This window comes from Medicago sativa, chromosome 3, assembly GCF_051527215.1.
Source record: "Medicago sativa cultivar Bolivia chromosome 3, Bolivia_mono, whole genome shotgun sequence".
Classification (NCBI taxonomy): Eukaryota; Viridiplantae; Streptophyta; class Magnoliopsida; order Fabales; family Fabaceae; genus Medicago; species Medicago sativa.
In genome coordinates this window covers 98,821,702-98,839,837 of record NC_140751.1, presented here as the reverse complement: position 1 = coordinate 98,839,837, position 18,136 = coordinate 98,821,702, and the positions used below count along the sequence as shown (strand labels likewise).

Below are 18,136 nucleotides of genomic sequence, written 5' to 3'. Positions count from 1 at the left end.
ATAGTAATAGTTTGGTTATTGTTACACGAAGCTCATAATCGTTCTCTTTACAATCTCTGCTAAGTACGCCACTAGATTAGAGGCACGTGAAAGTTAATTAAGAGGCTGCCGTGTGTGTCTGTGTTTCTTTTCATGAGTAGTCTTTGATTTTCATCATAGCACTAGCGGTGGGTCCTATTTCTAAATTTTCCCAATTCTATTATGCTCTCGTCCCCACCTGATAATTAGGGATCACAAACAATATAATTTGTCAATGGAAGAAGATTCATTCATTCCCTTGTAATATGCTAAATTAATATCATATCCTTTCCATAACACTATCCAATGGTGAACTAGTATCATATTTCTAAGGGTTAAATATGTTTTTGGTCTCTATAAATATGTCATATTTTCGTTTTAGTCCCTCTAAAATTTTCCTTCAACTTTTAGTCCCTATAAAATTTTCAATCTTCGCTTTTGGTCCCTTTTTTAAAGTAAACTCATATTTAGAATTCATATTATTTAATAAAAGTATCCAGAAAAAATCAAAATATTATTAGAATCACTCCAAAAAAATTTCAGAATTTTTTAAAAAAACATGAATTTAATATGAATTTTTATATTTTTTACGGTTAAAAATTCATATTTAATTTGTGTTTTGTTAAAAAATTCTAATTTTTTTTAGGAAATTTTTTTAGAATACTTTACACATTTCTGCACAATTTCATTAAAAAATACAAAAATTAAATTAAAAATAGGGACCAAAAGTAGTGATTGAAAATTTTATAGGGACTAAAAGTATAAGGAAAATTTTAGAGGGACTAAAACGAAAAGTTGACATATTTATAGGGACTAAAAACATATTTAACCCTATTTCTAAACACGACAATATTTTCAATTCCTTTACCCTTTTCTGAACTTGTAAGTTGATCTACTAATGGGGAAGCTTAACGACTAATTGCTTTATCTAGTGACGCGTTATTAGAGGAAGAAAAAAAAATCACCTAAATCAATAAAAACACTAAGTACTACAATTATGATATTTTATTTTAAATATCACCTAATTACATTAAATTGTCTTTGAAAATTATTATTTTTTATTTAAGGGTTAGAAGTAAAATAATCAATTCACGACATGAAATCTTTGACTTATAATTTGGATAAAAAAATGACTCATGTATAGACACATAAGATCAGAGAGTTATTTGCATCTTGACGTATATTACTTGAAAAAGTTCATACTTCCTCCGGTCCTATTTATAAGAGAAAATTAAGTCAACAAAAGTTAATGTAATTGGACTGAATTTTTAACTAGATACATCAACTTTTGTTGACCCAATTTTCTCTTATAAATAGGACCGGAGGGAGTACTTCAGAGAATGCAATTCATATCCTGATCAAGCCAGTCACAAGTGATATTCAAGCATTGCTTAAACTTATTACATGTTTCTCGGTGTTAAGTAGGAGGTGTACTCCCAGTTTTTAGGATGTGTACATGAAATCTTCATAGGAGCTTGATATTCCTCAAGGTGGAGATTGTTGAGTATGGCCATTATATAGACACATAATTGAGACAAAGGGCATTTCAGAGGTATTTTTGTAAGTTGGATCATAATCCTATATATTGCTTGTAACACTATAAACTCTAATTCACTCAAGAAATATACAAACTATAGTTGCCCTATAGTTGCAGATGTAGGCAACATAGATCACACTGCATAAACTAAAGCTGCCAAAGCGGACTACCCATCCCATTATAAGATACTTCATTGATACGTATTCAAGGAAAAATGAAGGGTAAAAAAACATGAGACAATATTGTGAGAATTCAATGAAGATGTAAATTTTTCAATTTGAAATGTGAATCGGTTGAATTGTCTTTCAATGAACCATACATACAAGTTGTGTTTTTTGGGGGATGCATGCAATGAGAGATGAGACTCAACCGATCAAAATTAGACAAAACTTGTTTTAAGTTCTTTTAGTCATACTTTCGTTAACAACCCACTTGGGTTGACATATGATGGTGTTGGCTTAAGCCTTGGAGTGTACTCCTCAACAAGGTCTCAAGTCGATTCTAACATATTTTACATGCATATAAGTTTCACTAAAAAAATTGTTAACGTATCTTAGTTGTATAGTATCCTAAATATTTTTAAAAATTGCATATCCGCGTATCTATATCGTACTCGCACCCGTACTATGTATTCGAGTTTCATAGGATAACAGGCTATTTAGGGTCAGGAGAAAAAAACCCTAGAAAAATTTGGACCCAAAATGTAAGGCTCCAACTCTACAATTTATCATACTTGGTGAACCATCCCATACGGGCTAAGCCTTAGGCTCAAAATTTAAGACTCAAACCCTACAATTTATCAGGCTTGGTGGACCAGTCTATACGGACTAAACCCATTTCGATAGATCTAATGTAAACAAAGATTGTCACATTGTCTTTTGATTTTTGTTTCTTTTATTCTTCTATTATTTTTGCTGTTCTAACAAGAAGTTTATTTAACTTTTTGTTAACTAAGTGAAGGACTCAACATTGTAGAGGCCATGACGATGCTCTAAACTGTTGCTAGTCATAAAGTAACTGGTTGTGGGGTATTCACTTTAATTAGTTCCGACTGTGTTGGTGAATCCTTGTCTCGAGCTGTTGTATTATTGAGCTGCTGTTTTTAATATCAAATTGTTCTTGGTGGATTCATTGATCTTGTAAACTTTTTGCGCATAGCTTATGGCTGTTAGTTGATTAATTAACTTTGCTTCTGCGAAAAAAATAAAAGATTGCTTAAAAGGAATATTCGAATGTGTTGAAAGCTCCAAATAAAGCCAAAAACCTGATTTCACCTACTAGTGCATAGAGATGCGTCTCTTTTCTAGATGTAAACTCATGTTTATGCTTTTTTTATTTTACATCTACCTTGTTTTTTTCCCTCTCCATAATTAATCACATCACATTCAATTTTTTAATCTTTTTTTTTCTTCTTCTTTTCTCAAGTGTATAATCTTATTAGTGTCCAATCCAAAATGAAAAGTAAAATCAATTGGTTGAGATCAAATGATCAATAAATTTATAAATTGTTTTTATGAACTTTAAATCTCGAACGAAATATTATTTGACAAGTCTTTCTTATTTTGTACAATATTTTATATGACTTTACTTACCTCTTTGACAAAGTCGATATTATCACTATTATCCATTTTTTATTTTTATTTCAAAGAAATGAAAATAAAGCCTTTACTTCAATAGTCCAACTCCAGTCGCACTCATACTGTCAAGCTGCTGAGCACCCCAAACCTTATAAAACAGAATTTAGTGCCCACCATACTATATATAGAAACAACAACCTGCTAACTAACCCACATGTATAAGGCTATGGCCATTTCATACAATAATAATGGATTTATAGTAAATTGTTGCATTCAGAAAGGATCTCGTCACTATAACAATATTCCACTCTTCTCTATTTTTAAGGTAAGCATGCATTTAATTTTTTTTTTTTTTTTTTTTGTTTTAACACATTTTTCACTGGCTGAATATGATATGCTAATTAACTCACTGAGCAGTCGAACAAGAGACCAGCTCTACCTGAAGTCTCCTTGAAAATTGATGTTCCCAAAACTATGAAAAATACTGTGGCTAAATTGATTGACGTTTTTGTGGATTCGTTCTTTGAATTCATCGACAAGCCATTGCTTCCATCTAAGGTATATATGTATAAATTGTGTTCTTTTGAATTTTAAATTTTGTTCTATATATTCATTACCTGTTCAATGTGCTGTAGAGTAACTTTGCTCCTGTGGAAGAGTTGGAGGAAGCCATACTTGTGACTTGCATCCATGGACGAATTCCTAATGATTTTCCAGAGGGTGTCTACATTAGAAATGGTCAGCATGATATATACATTAACGCAACATATATAATTTCTAGTTAGTAGTTACATTTTTAGATAGTATATAATCAAAGGGATGATGTGACATGAAGCATAGTAAGTTACTAGCTTGATGATCAATTCAAGGGTAAACAGATGCGATAAACTCCATTCCCTAGGACACGAGAGAAGGAACTTGACATTTCTTATGCAATTTTTGTCATTATATAATCTACAATATTGTTGATAAAAACAACACAAACGCATGATACTTGGATTTTTATTTTTTAGCCGGTCAACTTAGATGGACCTGTATTCATTGTTATAGTGTTTTTAGGTGCTTTTCAACCATTGATTTGAGATCGGACAGTTCATATTTTAAACTTGATTTCTCACAATAAAACAACCTCGATCGTTTATTTCGATTGGACAATAATTGCGTTAAACAATTGCAGCAAGAATCTAAATCGAAGTTATATAAGCTATCTTTTTATATATGAGCTTAAATATGAATTTAGTCCATACAAATATAACGAGTTTGAGTTTTAGTCACTGTAATATATTTTTTTGAACGCCATAAGCCTGACACTTAATATATGTATTGCTAATGGCTACATTGATATATAATGTGCAGGACCAAATCCACTTTTTGGAGGACTGAAATCAACAAATTCTATCTTTGGTAGATCAAGTCATATTTGGGTGGAAGGAGAAGGAATGCTTCATGCATTGTATTTTAAAAAATCAAATCATGGAAGTTGGACAGTCCTCTATAACAACAAGCACGTTGAAACGGAAACATACAAACTTGAAAAACAAAGAAACAAACCATTGTTTCTGCCTGCCATAGATGGCAATTCACTCGCCATTTTGTCTGCTTATCTCTTCAACTGGGTCAGCTTCCTAATTCATTTTTCGTTAGAATTAGTCATTTTAGTCCTCTAAAATTACGAAACAGCAATTTAGTCCCTTAAATTGAATGATGCCGGTCCCTTAAAGACGGTATTATGAACTCATTTGGTTAAATCTTGTGGACTTAACAGTTGAGATCTGGCAAAGTAAACAAATACATTAGCAACACCAATGTGTTTGAGCATTCAGGAAAGTTTTACTCAGTTGCTGAAAGTCACATGCCACAAGAGATTGATATTTTTTCCTTGAAAACTTTAAACAATTGGGAACTCAGTGCAGCTTGGAATCGACCTTTTACCAGCCATCCAAAGGTTTTTTTGGTTTACCTATTATATTTACTTTGCAAATCAACACTTTTTGCTCTCTACTATTGTTTGTTCACTCTCAAATTAATTCTTTTTGATGTATCATATCACAGAAAGCTCCAATTACAGGGGAGCTAGTTACATTAGGTGTGGAACCAGTTAAACCTTTTGCCGTGGTTGGAATTATTTCTGGTATGCTCTTGTGCTTTGTTAAAGAAAAAAGTTGAACAACAAATAATTTTTTAATATTAATTACTTTGACATTATTTTTTTTTTCAGCCGATGGAAAGAAATTGGTTCATAAAGTTGATATCAAACTAAACAGGTGTAGTCTTTGCCATGACATAGGTGTTACACAAAGGTAGATTATTGACGATTATGCTGCTTTGTCGTTACTATTTCTAAGAATACTAAATCTTCATATTACAAAACTAGTTCATAGGGCGAGAAGGTGTATTAAAAAAAATTCGAGTTATAATTAAGATCTTGAAAAAACAACGCAAGTCACTTTATATGTAGGTTTTGTACATATCAGTTATGCCCGATATAAAATACATACGCATTTGACCAAAAAAAAATGCAATGTAAAATATGTTTTTTATGGGAAATTTTTTTGCAGGTACAATGTGATCATGGATTTTCCACTAACCATTGATCTAAACAGACTTCTAAGAGGAGGCCAGTGAGTACATATGAACTGAATGCCTTCTATTTAGTTTATTCATGTTTAGGGCATAGAAAAGTTCTTGTTACTCAGAATCTCTTGTCTCTGTGTAGATTAATAAAGTATGATAGGAAAGAATATGCAAGGATTGGGGTAATGCCACGCTATGGCAATGCTAACTCAATCAAATGGTTTGAGGTGGAACCTAATTGCACATTTCACATTGTCAATTCTTTTGAGGATGGAGATGAGGCAAGTTGTTAACCTGAAGTACTATATAAATGATTCGGTGCTGTTTGGATAAGCAACTTAATTAGCGTTTACGCGTAAGTTATTCGTATAACAAAAGATAGATAAAGACAAATCTTTTTCATATAAGTTAAAATAAGGTAAAAACTGCTTACATACATGTTAAAAGTTGTTTCCATAAGCTCTTCCAAACAATCTTGCATATAATTATGTTAGTAGATAAATTCAAATAAGTTAATTCAAAAGGCTCAAATCATATATTGGTTATTATTAGAATAAAAGGGCTGCATTAAATTTTGAAGGCATGTCTAATTGTGTGGATCAACAGGTTGTAGTGAGGGGCTGCAGATCTCTTGATTCCTTAATTCCTGAACCTGATCCGAGTTCAAAAGAATTTGAGTGGTTATCTCGTTGTCATGAATGGCGATTGAATATGCAAACTGGAGAGGTTAAGGAGAAAGATCTTTGTGGTGACAAACCAGTTTATATGGATTTTCCTATGATCAATGAAAACTTTGTTGGTGTTAAGCATAGATATGCATACACACAAGTAGTTGATCCTATTGCAAGCTCTACCACTCAAGGTAATTAACAATGAAGTATCAGTTTATTCTTTATCCAGAGAATTGTAACATGTAATTAGCCTTTCGTACTTTCTATATAAATATTTATAATATGGTTTTGTTCTTGTGTTATTTAGATGTGCCAAAATATAGAGGTCTAGCTAAGCTATACTTAGAAGAATCATGTGCAGAATTATCTATGTCAAAGGTAAAAGGATGCTATAATTAACATTTCCTTTTCCTAGTGGTAATTTCATATAATTCCTTAGTAGCATTATTATCAATGTCATAACTTAGATTTTGTGAAGCAGAGAGAAAAAGACGAACCTATAAGGATGGAATACCATATGTTTGAGAAGAATACATTTTGCAATGGGGCTGCCTTTGTGCCTAGAGATGAAGGTGTCGAAGAAGATGATGGTTGGATCATTACTTTTGTTCACAATGAAGATACTAACACATCTCAAGTAGGTTGAGTAGCTTGTATTCTTGAAATTAATTACACATGTTGAGAATCAGAATAGTTATTAACACATTTATCGATTTTCTTTCAGGTTCATATAATCGATACAAAGAATTTTTCTAGCGATACGGTTGCCAAAATTGAAATGTCTTGCAGAGTTCCATATGGGTTTCATGGAGCCTTCATGCCAATCTCCTTCCAGGATTATTATTAAAAAGATTTGTTTATACATCAACATATATGCCTTAAAATCTGAGATCATATTGCTAGATTTTGAAAATGGAGCAATTGTGTTAGTAGAGTAACTAAATAAACTTCATTCATCCATTTGTTCATGGATTTTACGATTCATAGTGTTTCTCATTGTATGTTGTTATGGATTAATAACAATAATTGCAAGTGATGAGAATAACCAAAACCGTTGATACAAGAGCATAATTAACTAACTATTCAAAACCAGAAAACAAACCATCAACCAACAGTAGTAAAAAAAAAAAAAAGGAAGAAAGTAAAACCGAGAATTTCAATATAATGAAGAACAATATAAACTTTTATCAAGCTGTGCCGTGTACCTGTAAATACGTAGTGGTACATTTGCTAATAGGTCAAGAAGTCAATAAATTGATAGTGTATTTTTCTAAAAAGTTTGAACGTTCTCCTTTCTTCATTTGTCTCGTTTATTCCTTTCGAAGTAGTGTTCAGAGTAGGGTTATTTCTTTTAAGATGTCTAATTGCATCCTCTAAATTTCAAACTCACACAAGTGATGATAACCGGTTTTCTCATTCACATATACACGCATCACCGTAACGCTCTTGTCGATGCATCAACATGACACACCACATGACCACCATTGTCAGGAAAACTTTCGATCCAAGGAGTTGGTCCTCTTATAAACCATCGACTCTGAGACCACTGTTTAGTTATGATGAGAGCCTGGGAAATCATCCACATTGGGCCAAAAACAAAGTTCGCAAATGAGAGAGACACCACATTTTCATCAAAGACTTTCGGACAATAGATTTATGGGTCTTTTTACTTATATATTATTCCACCTTCATTTTTCTATCTAATTCAATACTTCTACCTCATATTTCTTATGCAACAAATAAAATATCAAAGATTCTTAAAAAAATGGAACATACGAGGTTGCCAAATTATAAAGGTTAAGACATGTTAGAACGCCCTATCGTTATTGATACTTACGTATGACCAACTTAGTAAAGAATACAAGTTATCATCAAACCTAAAGCTTCGTAGTCAATACATAATGCAATCAATTTTACCAGTTTAGATATAACCGTCGTTGTCATTTCGAAATTATTTGGTTCATATATATCAGTAACTTATTATAATGGTCCAAGTAGGTCCTTGGCCATACGCAACTTAGGGACCCAACAATATGTTGCTCTTTGGAACCCAACAAAATATTCCGAGTGATTGAAATAAATGGAATTATATAGTATATTTTTCTTTTTGAACAAAGAATTAAGTGATTGAAATAAATGAAATGAAACAAACTGAAATAGAATAAAACAATTAATTTTAAATTTTATTACCTAAATTATTTAAAATAAGATAAAATAATGAAGTAGAATACGATGAAAATAAAATACATTTATAATGGTCCATGAATGTTGTGTTTACGAGGATTAGTTTTGCCATTCAAAAAGGCCTAGAGACGCAGTTTGTTATCCGCTTGCCTTCTATTCAAGTATAAATAATGGACAAATATGGAAAAACTATCTACTTCCAACTTATGACTTAGCTAACTGTTAGAAGTAACTTCTGTCAATCCATCTACTTTCTCTTTTCTCTTTTATTGGTGTTTTTTTGACAACTTTTGTGACAACTTTATCTCTCATATTCATATTTTGTTTATACTTCATTCATTTTTTATTCTTGACCTAAGAATCCATTGGCAGACTCCACAGGCTTTATTGGTATCTTGTGTTTGTGTTTTCAATACTGAGTCTGAATCAAAGTTCTGAAAAAAATTATTTTCTTGTATCAGCCTGTTAATGACATGTGGATTGATTCGCCTGTGTTTGTCAAAAGCCAAGTCAAAATTTGGTTCTAAGCTGCCACTGGAACCAGAATTGAGGGTAAGGGTTAACCGAGTAAACCTCAATGACAAAGTTACAATGAGTCATTGTAATTTTGATAAAAACTACATTTTAAAGCTTCAACAAAATTACGTGTCACATTGATTTCGTCAAACTAAATATATGATTACAAACTTGCATTAAGTAGTAAAATTAAAAGGAGTTGATAGCTCAAGCAAATAAAAATCTCCATTTAAAAATGAAAATAAAAGAGATTCAACAAGTGCTTAACTAGGACAGTTTTTGATAAAAACAAACTATGCACGATAATGCCATTTATTTTGTATAATAAATTGATAATAATATAATATGTCAACCATGAAAAATGTGTCTTAGCAAGAGATATAGCTCTCAGCTGATGCAAAATTTGTCTTGTTTAAATACAAGATATTATTAATTAATTGTCCAAGACAAGCACTACAACAAAACCAACAAACAGGTAAAGTTATCATATCATATCAGGGTGGGGACTATTAACAATAAATTACTACAAAAATCAAAAGACAAAGTTCAAAGCTTTTGAAATTGTCTTCATTCATCATACATACTAGTACACCACTGGAGATACCATGCCAAATATGCTTAAGTAGGGATAAATCCAGAGAGAAAAACCCTTAATCATATACACAATACTCCAGAAGATATAACATGTTTAATAGTAATAGAAACCATTTTCTAATACTAATTATGGTTCTTTCACTGGTCTTAAACACTCAAGGCCAAGAAAATAGAGAAACACAGAACATGGCAGAGTTACCAAAAGGTGTTACTCCAAGTAAAGGTGTTGTAATAATAGTACTTTCCATAATGTTTTTCATAACTTTTATCTTACTTGTATATGTCAAATTCTGTCGTGTTACTCCTGTTCATCTTCTAAACCCAAACTCTCTTAATCTTCAAAACAATCTAGGACAAACTCGATCGAGGTCTATAAATTCTGGCGTTGAACAAAAAGTAATTGAAACACTTCCTTTCTTCAAATTCTCTTCTTTAAAAGGATCCAAACAAGGCTTAGAATGTACCGTTTGTTTATCGAAATTTGAAGACGAAGAGATTCTGAGATTGTTGCCGAAATGCAAGCATGCTTTTCACATGAATTGTATTGACAAGTGGCTTGAAAGTCACTCTACTTGTCCTCTTTGCAGGTACATAGTTGAAGAAAGTGACATCAGAAACTTCACTTTTTCATTCAGCTCAAGATTCTTAAGAGTCCCTTCAAATTTAAGCGAGGACCCAAATCTTGAAATCTTTATTCAGAGACAACCGTCACAAAGAAAGAACAAAAAAGAAGAACAAGAACATGAACTTGTTCTTCTTGATCATGAAGAAAGTGGAAGCAGCAATGTTACAAAGTGGAAGCAAGAACAACCTTTGCATATGATTAATCATAAAATATTAATCTCTGATGTTGTTACAAGGAGTAGGTGGAGTGATCTTAATTCTTCAGATTTGTTATCATTGAACAGTGAAATGCTTCATGATATGTCAAGCACGAGATTCTCTCCTGAATTTCATGGAATTTCAAGTGTTCATTCTGATGAAGAAGAAAATTCGTTTACAGCATTGAATCCTGGTGAGAAGAGGAGTATGTCTGAGATATCAAAAGTTCCAAGGTTTGTCGAAATCAGCAGAAGAAGCGGGGAGAATGGAAGTGATGAGAGGATGTGGAGGATTTGGATGCCAATTGCAAGGAGAACAGTTCAATGGTTTGCAAGACAAGAAACAAACTCTGCTCAATTACAACAACATAAACATTTAGTTTCAAACGTTTGATCATTGTGTACATTTTGATTCATTGTCGGTTTAATCAGATAAAATATACTTACTAGAGGATTACAATCTTATAATATAGCATGCAAAAGTGTGGTTTATGAATATGTAGTAGTAAAGATATACTGTATCATTCCTTTTGTTCTTCTAAGTTTTTGATTAGGAGTAAAGTGTGGGGAATCATCATCTCGTTATCATAATAATGTCACTGTTTGCAAAAAACAATTAGGAGTGCGATGGCACATTAATCAATTTGGATTACAATAAGTCACACGCTATTTGTCTTGGCTGTCCTCCGATCTGAATTGACTGTTGAGACCATCAACTTTGTGAAATTGACTGTAATTTGAACCGTCTAATCTCAAATCAACAACTGAGATTATTCAAGGAGTAATAACATCTCTAATTTTTGTTTTGTTTAGAGTCATGTCCCATAATCTGGTGAACCAATGAATGATTTTGAATTATGACAATGCCCAACTAGCCAATTGTTATATAAAAAAATATAGCATCATTCATAGATTTCCAAAGGGTTTAACATGTAGTATTTAATGTCATATTAGATAAAATACTATTAAAGTCCAAATTTAAAACAAAATTTTGACTAGGGTTTACGAATGACGGGTTAGGTCGGGTTGTGCATGTCTCTTATTATGCCCTAACAATATATCAGACCAACTTTTTAAGTTTGAACCCGTTCTTTAACCCGATTAAATCCGATGAGGTACCAATTCAATAAGAATAAATTCATACAAAAGAAGATCGGTTGATCTCAAGTCACCAAATAGTAATACATTTTTACTAACACAATACTCTAACATAACAATATTTTTTCAAATTTATTTTAAATAACTATTCACTCTTATATTAACACAAGAATCAAGATGCAATGCAACTACTATATTCTAAAATACAAACTACTTTCAAAGTTTCAATTACACGGGGATAAACTTTGGCTCAATAATATGACATAATAAAACAAGCCACGCCCAATAAATCCAATAAAACAACATATATTGTCGAATGTGTTGTCTCAATAGAATGAGATCAATATGAGACTAGTTACAAATAAAAAAAAAAAACCTTGTGTCCTCACAAACTAATGGAAACGAAGGATGACCCGCGTGTCAATTTGGATCCTCATTCCATTGGATACCCTTTTGTCCACCTTTTTTGGGTTAGGGTCATGCTCAACCCATAATGTACGGGTCGGGACATGTTCACGAAAATGACTAATTTTGTACATCCCTAATCTTCATCCCTCTAAATCTTCCACCCTTAGAGGAGAGCTATAATTGACTTTGGAATAATATTGCACCCCTCTCTTTTCCTCTCAAAAAAAATTAAACCAACCAAAGAAAACCTACATAAAAAAATGTATTAAATTCGAAATTTATAAGAATTTATTTGTCCTACAATACAGGTATCTTATCAGAATTCCCTGTCTGTGTTACGTACTAGTACTATACTACCCTTCCTTCCTCTTGCAGAAAAACAATTGAAGACAATGAAGAGGCAATTAATTGGTGTTCCCTTGCATCAATTGCAGCCAACTGTCACTGTTGTTGGACACTATAATCTCAATTGCAACCAAACCACCAAACTTTTGCATTGATTTAGCCCCATAACCTGCTTCCCACCCGAGATCCTTGTTCTTGTGATGATAATATATATAATGTTGAGTAATTTTGCAGAACAAGTAAAGCTCCAAAATTTAATACTAAACATCAAAACTCTACCAGCCATATTAATAGAATTAAAAAGCCTGTCACTCTTGAAGCTGGCCTGCTTGACAATAATGATTAAATCCACCATACCTATTCATACTTTGACTTACTTCAAGCAAAATAATTGTGTGTGCATAGCCATTAGAGCAGGCCACATTTGTAGCTGTTACTTGTTAGGACTTGAGCATATCAGAAGACTTGAATCCACAAAATTAGTCCATATTAAGTGGGAAAGCTCATGACTTAAATACCATATTAAACATTTTTATCTACTTCATCCGTTTCAAAATGAATTTCGTTTAATGTTTTTACACACATATTAAGAAGTGCAATGATTGAAAGGAAAAAATTGATATTTTACCAAATTATTCATGTTAATTATTGATTTGTTTTCCACTAAAGTAAAAGTCATGCTTTGAGAATAGTGAACATGATATCAATCGGAGGGTACACTTCTAAAGAAATAGCTAATATTGCATAAAAAATTGAAAATTACATTCATTTTTAAACAATTTTTTTTTCTTTTAAAGTGACACTCATTTTAAAACGAATAGAGTATTTATTATATATAGGACTCCTAACATATGCTTCATTGATTGAAGTCTTTCTAAAAACATAAAGACAACGAAATATGATAATTAACTCTTATATATAAAAAAAATTAGTAGTTTGATAACTCAAATATGAGAAGACTGATGCAATCTCCTAGAACTAGGATTTAAAAGTAAACATATAAAACATGAACAGAGAACACAAGATATTTGATTACGGAATTCCAAAAATTGTGCTAACGTCTTTTGCTCCAGAGCGGTTGAAGTACCTTGCTATTATCGCTAAAAACTTAGAACTTCGATTGTCTACGGTGAAGAAATTGACGCATTCAGTACATTCCTAGTCGTTGAATCAAGATTTGATAGTCCAAACTTTAAGTTCGGTATGTTTATTTAGAAAAAAAATCTGCGATAAAATTTAGTTGTCTAATCACAATCTAACGATCAGGATATGTCAAATCTGTGAGTGAATCAATTTCTTGCCTGAAGGCAATCTGATTTCAAAACTTAGGGTTGTATTAAATACTACTATTAGCCATACCCCAACACAACGGCTTGTTAAAGAGACTCGTTTCATTGCACAATTAGAAAAACATTTATACTTCATGAATACACCACCCATCAACCAAACCATTCTAATGCCTTTTTAAGTACCACAAATTCAAGATACAGTTCTCATTATGCATGCCATTGCCATGGATTTCTATGGCAACAGAACCCTCTTCACCTTAATGGAGAAGGAAAAAACAGAACAACAAGAATCCCCCAACATTCATCTTCATGTCCAAATCCAATCTCACAGAGAATCAAATGAACAAGACATTCAATTTAGTCCACCAAGACCTTCTACCACATTTCCACAATCACCGTGGACACTTTCCTCTCTTCCACCTCCTTCCCCTTCATTACTCTACCATTGCATCGCCTCCCTCCACCGCCACGAAGGAAACATCTACTCCATCGCAGTTTCCAAGGGTTTCATCTTTACAGGCTCCAACAGTAGCCGAATTCGTGTTTGGAAGCAGCCAGATTGCATGGATAAAGGGTATCTCAAATCAAACTCCGGTGAAATCCGCACCATTTTAGCTTATAACAACATGGTTTTCTCCTCACACAAAGATCACAAAATCAGAATATGGAACTTCAACGTCTCAGAAAACTTCAAATCCAAGAAAGTAGCTACTCTTCCTAGAAGAAGCAAAAACTCCTTTCTAAACTTCAGCAGAACAAAAAACAACAACTCACACAATTACAAACACAAAGATTTAGTTTCTTGCATGGCTTATTACCATTCAGAAGGACTCTTATACACTGGCTCACACGACAGAACAGTCAAAGCTTGGAGAATCTCTGATAGAAAATGCGTCGACTCATTTGTAGCACATGAAGATCATGTAAACTCTATCTTAGTAAACCAAGATGATGGTTGTGTTTTCACATGTTCTTCTGATGGATCAGTGAAAATATGGAGAAGGGTCTACACAGAAAACTCACACACATTAACAATGACTCTGAAGTTTCAACATTCACCAGTTAACACACTTGCATTGAGTTCTTCATTCAACCATTGTTTCCTCTACTCAGGAAGTTCAGATGGAATGATAAATTTTTGGGAGAAGGAAAGGTTGTGTTATAGATTCAACCATGGAGGGTTTTTGCAGGGTCACCGTTTCGCGGTACTTTGTGTTGAAACGGTAGGGAACATGGTGTTTAGTGGATCAGAAGATACAACAATAAGAGTGTGGAGAAGAGAGGAAGATAGTTGTTATCATGAGTGTTTGATGGTTTTGGATGGACATAGAGGACCTGTTAGATGTTTGGCTGCTTGTCTTGAGATGGAGAAAGTTGTTGTAGGGTTTTTGGTTTACAGTGCTAGTTTGGACCAAACATTTAAGGTTTGGAGGATTAAGGTTTTTTCTGAGGATGAGAATGTGTGTTTGGATGGTGATAATAGTAAGTGTGATGGGAGAGTGAAGAAGATTAGGGAGTATGATATGAGTCCAGTTTTGTCACCTTCTTGGGTTGAGAAGAAACTTCAGGGTAGTAGTCCCTTTCAGTAAAGGATATAATATTATTATATTATCTTTATTCTATTATTATTACATTATGTTCTTAATCTTATGATATATGTATGCTAACCAGTACCACTTTTTCTTCCATGAATCCCATCAATCAAAATGAAGCACATTTTCAATCTCACTCTTTTGAACAATCTCTCTTTTATTTGTTGAAAATTATATTAGATAGATTCTACTAAATTTAAGTTCCATCCACAATTTTGTGGGACTAATTATATAAATGGTGAGATATATAATTGAATTTGAAAGAATAAAGTATTGTTCAAACTTCAAAGGAGTATGTAAGAGAGTGTGTTTCTAATATTCTTCGACTATAATTCATGGGAATAAAAGTCAAATTTGGCCACAATACATGTCGGGATGCCGTTGTGAGATGATTTTTCGCTATACATAGCTTTTTCCATAAGATAATTTACAATGATGTAAACAAAGTAACTGATCAATGGACAATTGTATAGTCTTCTCTCCCCTATGAAACGGAAGAGGCACAGCCCAAAAGAGAAACATTCTACATCTCTCAATATGATTTTAGCTGTACATATTAAAATAAAAATAAAAACATATAGATTTTATCGTCCAAATGTGAATTTCCTAACAAATTATGCTTGTTTTTTTTATTGTAAAAAAAATGCTTGTAGAAACATAAAGGATAAAAAATAGTGCCCAATTGTTCACCAAAAAAAAAAAAAATAGTGCCCAATTTGAAATTTCTTTGCGGTAATTCTAGAGAACCTTAGCCTCCTAAGAAAAATATAGGACAGTGAGATTTATTTATTTTTCTTAATCGTAGGGTTCCTAAGAAAAAAACTCTAGTAATCTGCATTTGTAAGTAAAGTTTGATAAGGATTGTTTCAACTAAAATTTAAACTCGGACTGTCTCGAACAAACGATTTGTTTTTAACAGAAATTCATTAATCACTTAACTTCAACCCCTTGATTAAGGACCACAATATTATATAAATGAGTAAAATTATAGACAAAATTTATGTGCATTTCTATATATGATTTTTGTGTGGTTCTATGCTAAAAATTTACTTTTTATGCTTATAACATACAATGAGAAATTTGTAGATTTGAGAAATCATCGTTAGTGATGAGTATATTATGTGAATAACCATACGAAAAACCCCTCTTGAGAAAATGCACCTTAGTTTTATCTTAAAATTAAAAGAATATATTGTTTCAACTAAAATTCAAACTTGTCCCAAACGAACAGTTCCTTCTTAACTGAAATTCATTAATCATTTAACTTCGACCCCTTGGTTTAGGACCACAACAATATATAGCTAAAGAAAGTATTTTGATACTAAATTTAATTTTTAAATATTTTTTTATAAATGACTAAAATTAAATTGATTATTGATACTAAAATGAAGCTGTAACAAAAAAAAATTGTTTTTCTGACAATGAATACTTCCTATTGACACAAGTAAATGACGCTTTTACCCTAAGCGGTAGTTAACAACCGCTGGTATAAGCGCCGGTGGTTAACAACCGTTGGCTTCCAGCGACAGTTAACTACCGTTGTGTTCGTGATATATTCAAGTGATCCAGACACTGTCTCCATCTTCACCATCACCATCTTTCTCTCAAATTTTCACTCTCTCTCTAAAAAACTCTACCAAATCATCCAAACTTTCTTCCACTAAATCACAAGTAAGTTATCACTTATGCTATTGTCATACATTTTAGTTAGTATATGTGTTTATATGTTTATAATTTTAGTTGTTGTTTAATTATTAAAGGGTTAAATATACTTTTAGTCCCTATAAATATGTCAACTTTTCGTTTTAGTCCTTCTAAAATTTTCCTTCGACTTTTAGTCCCTATAAAATTTTCAATTACTACTTTTGGTCCCTATTTTTAATTTAATTTTTGTATTTTTTTAATGAAATTGTGCACAAATGTGTAAAATATTCTAAAAAAAATTCCTAAAAAAAATTAGAATTTTTTAACAAAACACAAATTAGATATGAATTTTTAACCGTAAAAAATATAAAAATTCATATTAAATTCATGTTTTGTTAAAAAATTCTGAATTTTTTTAGGTTTGATTCTTATAATATTTTGAATTTTTCTGGAAAATTTTATTATATAATATGAATTCTACATATGAGTTTACTTTAAAAGAGGGACCAAAAGTGAAGATTGAAAATTTTATAGGGACTAAAAGTTGAAGGAAAATTTTAGAGGGACTAAAACGAAAAGTTGACATATTTATAGGGATCAAAAACATATTTAATCCATTATTAAATTTTGAATATTTGTTTTTAATATAGTTATGTTTGTAGATCTGAAATGCTATTAACATATATTATGAATACCTGTTATAATGAAGTTATATTGCTTAAAATTATAATTTTGTTTCGAATTTTATTAATTTTTTAGGGTTTGAATATTTGTTTTTAATATAGTTATGTTGTAGATCTGAAATGCTATTAACATATATTATAAATACCTGTTATAATGAAGTTATATTGATTGAATTTATAATTTTTTTCGAATTTTATAAATTTTTTAGGGTTTGTTTAGGATTTTTAGGGTTTATGTCAAATTTTCACTACAAGTGTTTAAATGGGTTTTTCATTGATTATTTTTAATTTCTATGTGTGTAGATTTGAAACAATGGCCGGGTGGATCGACGTTCATGCAACATTCAACGGCGGAGAATCTCAGAGGTTGAAGGTTCGGTGCCTTGATGTAACGTTAAGAGATCTCAAGGATCAACTGAATGAATTCAACCAAGGAGTCAACCCCAGAGACACAAGGAGGGTGGAACACGTCCGGTATAAACGTCCAACGCTCGACGAGGGGAGGGTATCATTCACTTGGGTGGAGTTAAAGAAGGACGAAAACGTGACAACCATGTTTTGGGAGCGCACCAAGTTCCAGTGGAT

The 18,136-nt window shown here is 32.0% G+C and overlaps 3 protein-coding genes across 3 annotated transcripts; all 3 read left to right on the top strand.

Annotated features, from left to right (window-relative positions):
* The first annotated feature begins 3,242 nt into the window (after window positions 1-3,242).
* Window positions 3,243-7,361, top strand: LOC146942731 (carotenoid 9,10(9',10')-cleavage dioxygenase-like). The gene is made up of 13 exons (XM_085756792.1): window positions 3,243-3,457; window positions 3,550-3,690; window positions 3,768-3,870; window positions 4,489-4,748; window positions 4,898-5,077; window positions 5,185-5,263; window positions 5,351-5,432; window positions 5,691-5,753; window positions 5,849-5,987; window positions 6,313-6,568; window positions 6,685-6,755; window positions 6,859-7,014; window positions 7,102-7,361. The coding sequence occupies exons 1-13, from the start codon at window positions 3,347-3,349 to the stop codon at window positions 7,222-7,224; spliced, it is 1,764 nt and encodes a 587-aa protein (XP_085612918.1). The 5' UTR covers window positions 3,243-3,346; the 3' UTR covers window positions 7,225-7,361.
* Window positions 7,362-9,526: 2,165 nt separating this feature from the next.
* Window positions 9,527-11,016, top strand: LOC146942730 (E3 ubiquitin-protein ligase ATL42-like). The gene has a single exon (XM_085756791.1). It carries the CDS (start codon window positions 9,762-9,764, stop codon window positions 10,884-10,886), a length of 1,125 nt encoding a protein of 374 aa, XP_085612917.1. The 5' UTR covers window positions 9,527-9,761; the 3' UTR covers window positions 10,887-11,016.
* Window positions 11,017-13,707: 2,691 nt separating this feature from the next.
* On the top strand, window positions 13,708-15,360 carry LOC146942729 (protein JINGUBANG-like). The gene has a single exon (XM_085756778.1). It carries the CDS (start codon window positions 13,842-13,844, stop codon window positions 15,219-15,221), a length of 1,380 nt encoding a protein of 459 aa, XP_085612904.1. The 5' UTR covers window positions 13,708-13,841; the 3' UTR covers window positions 15,222-15,360.
* Window positions 15,361-18,136: the final 2,776 nt, after the last annotated feature.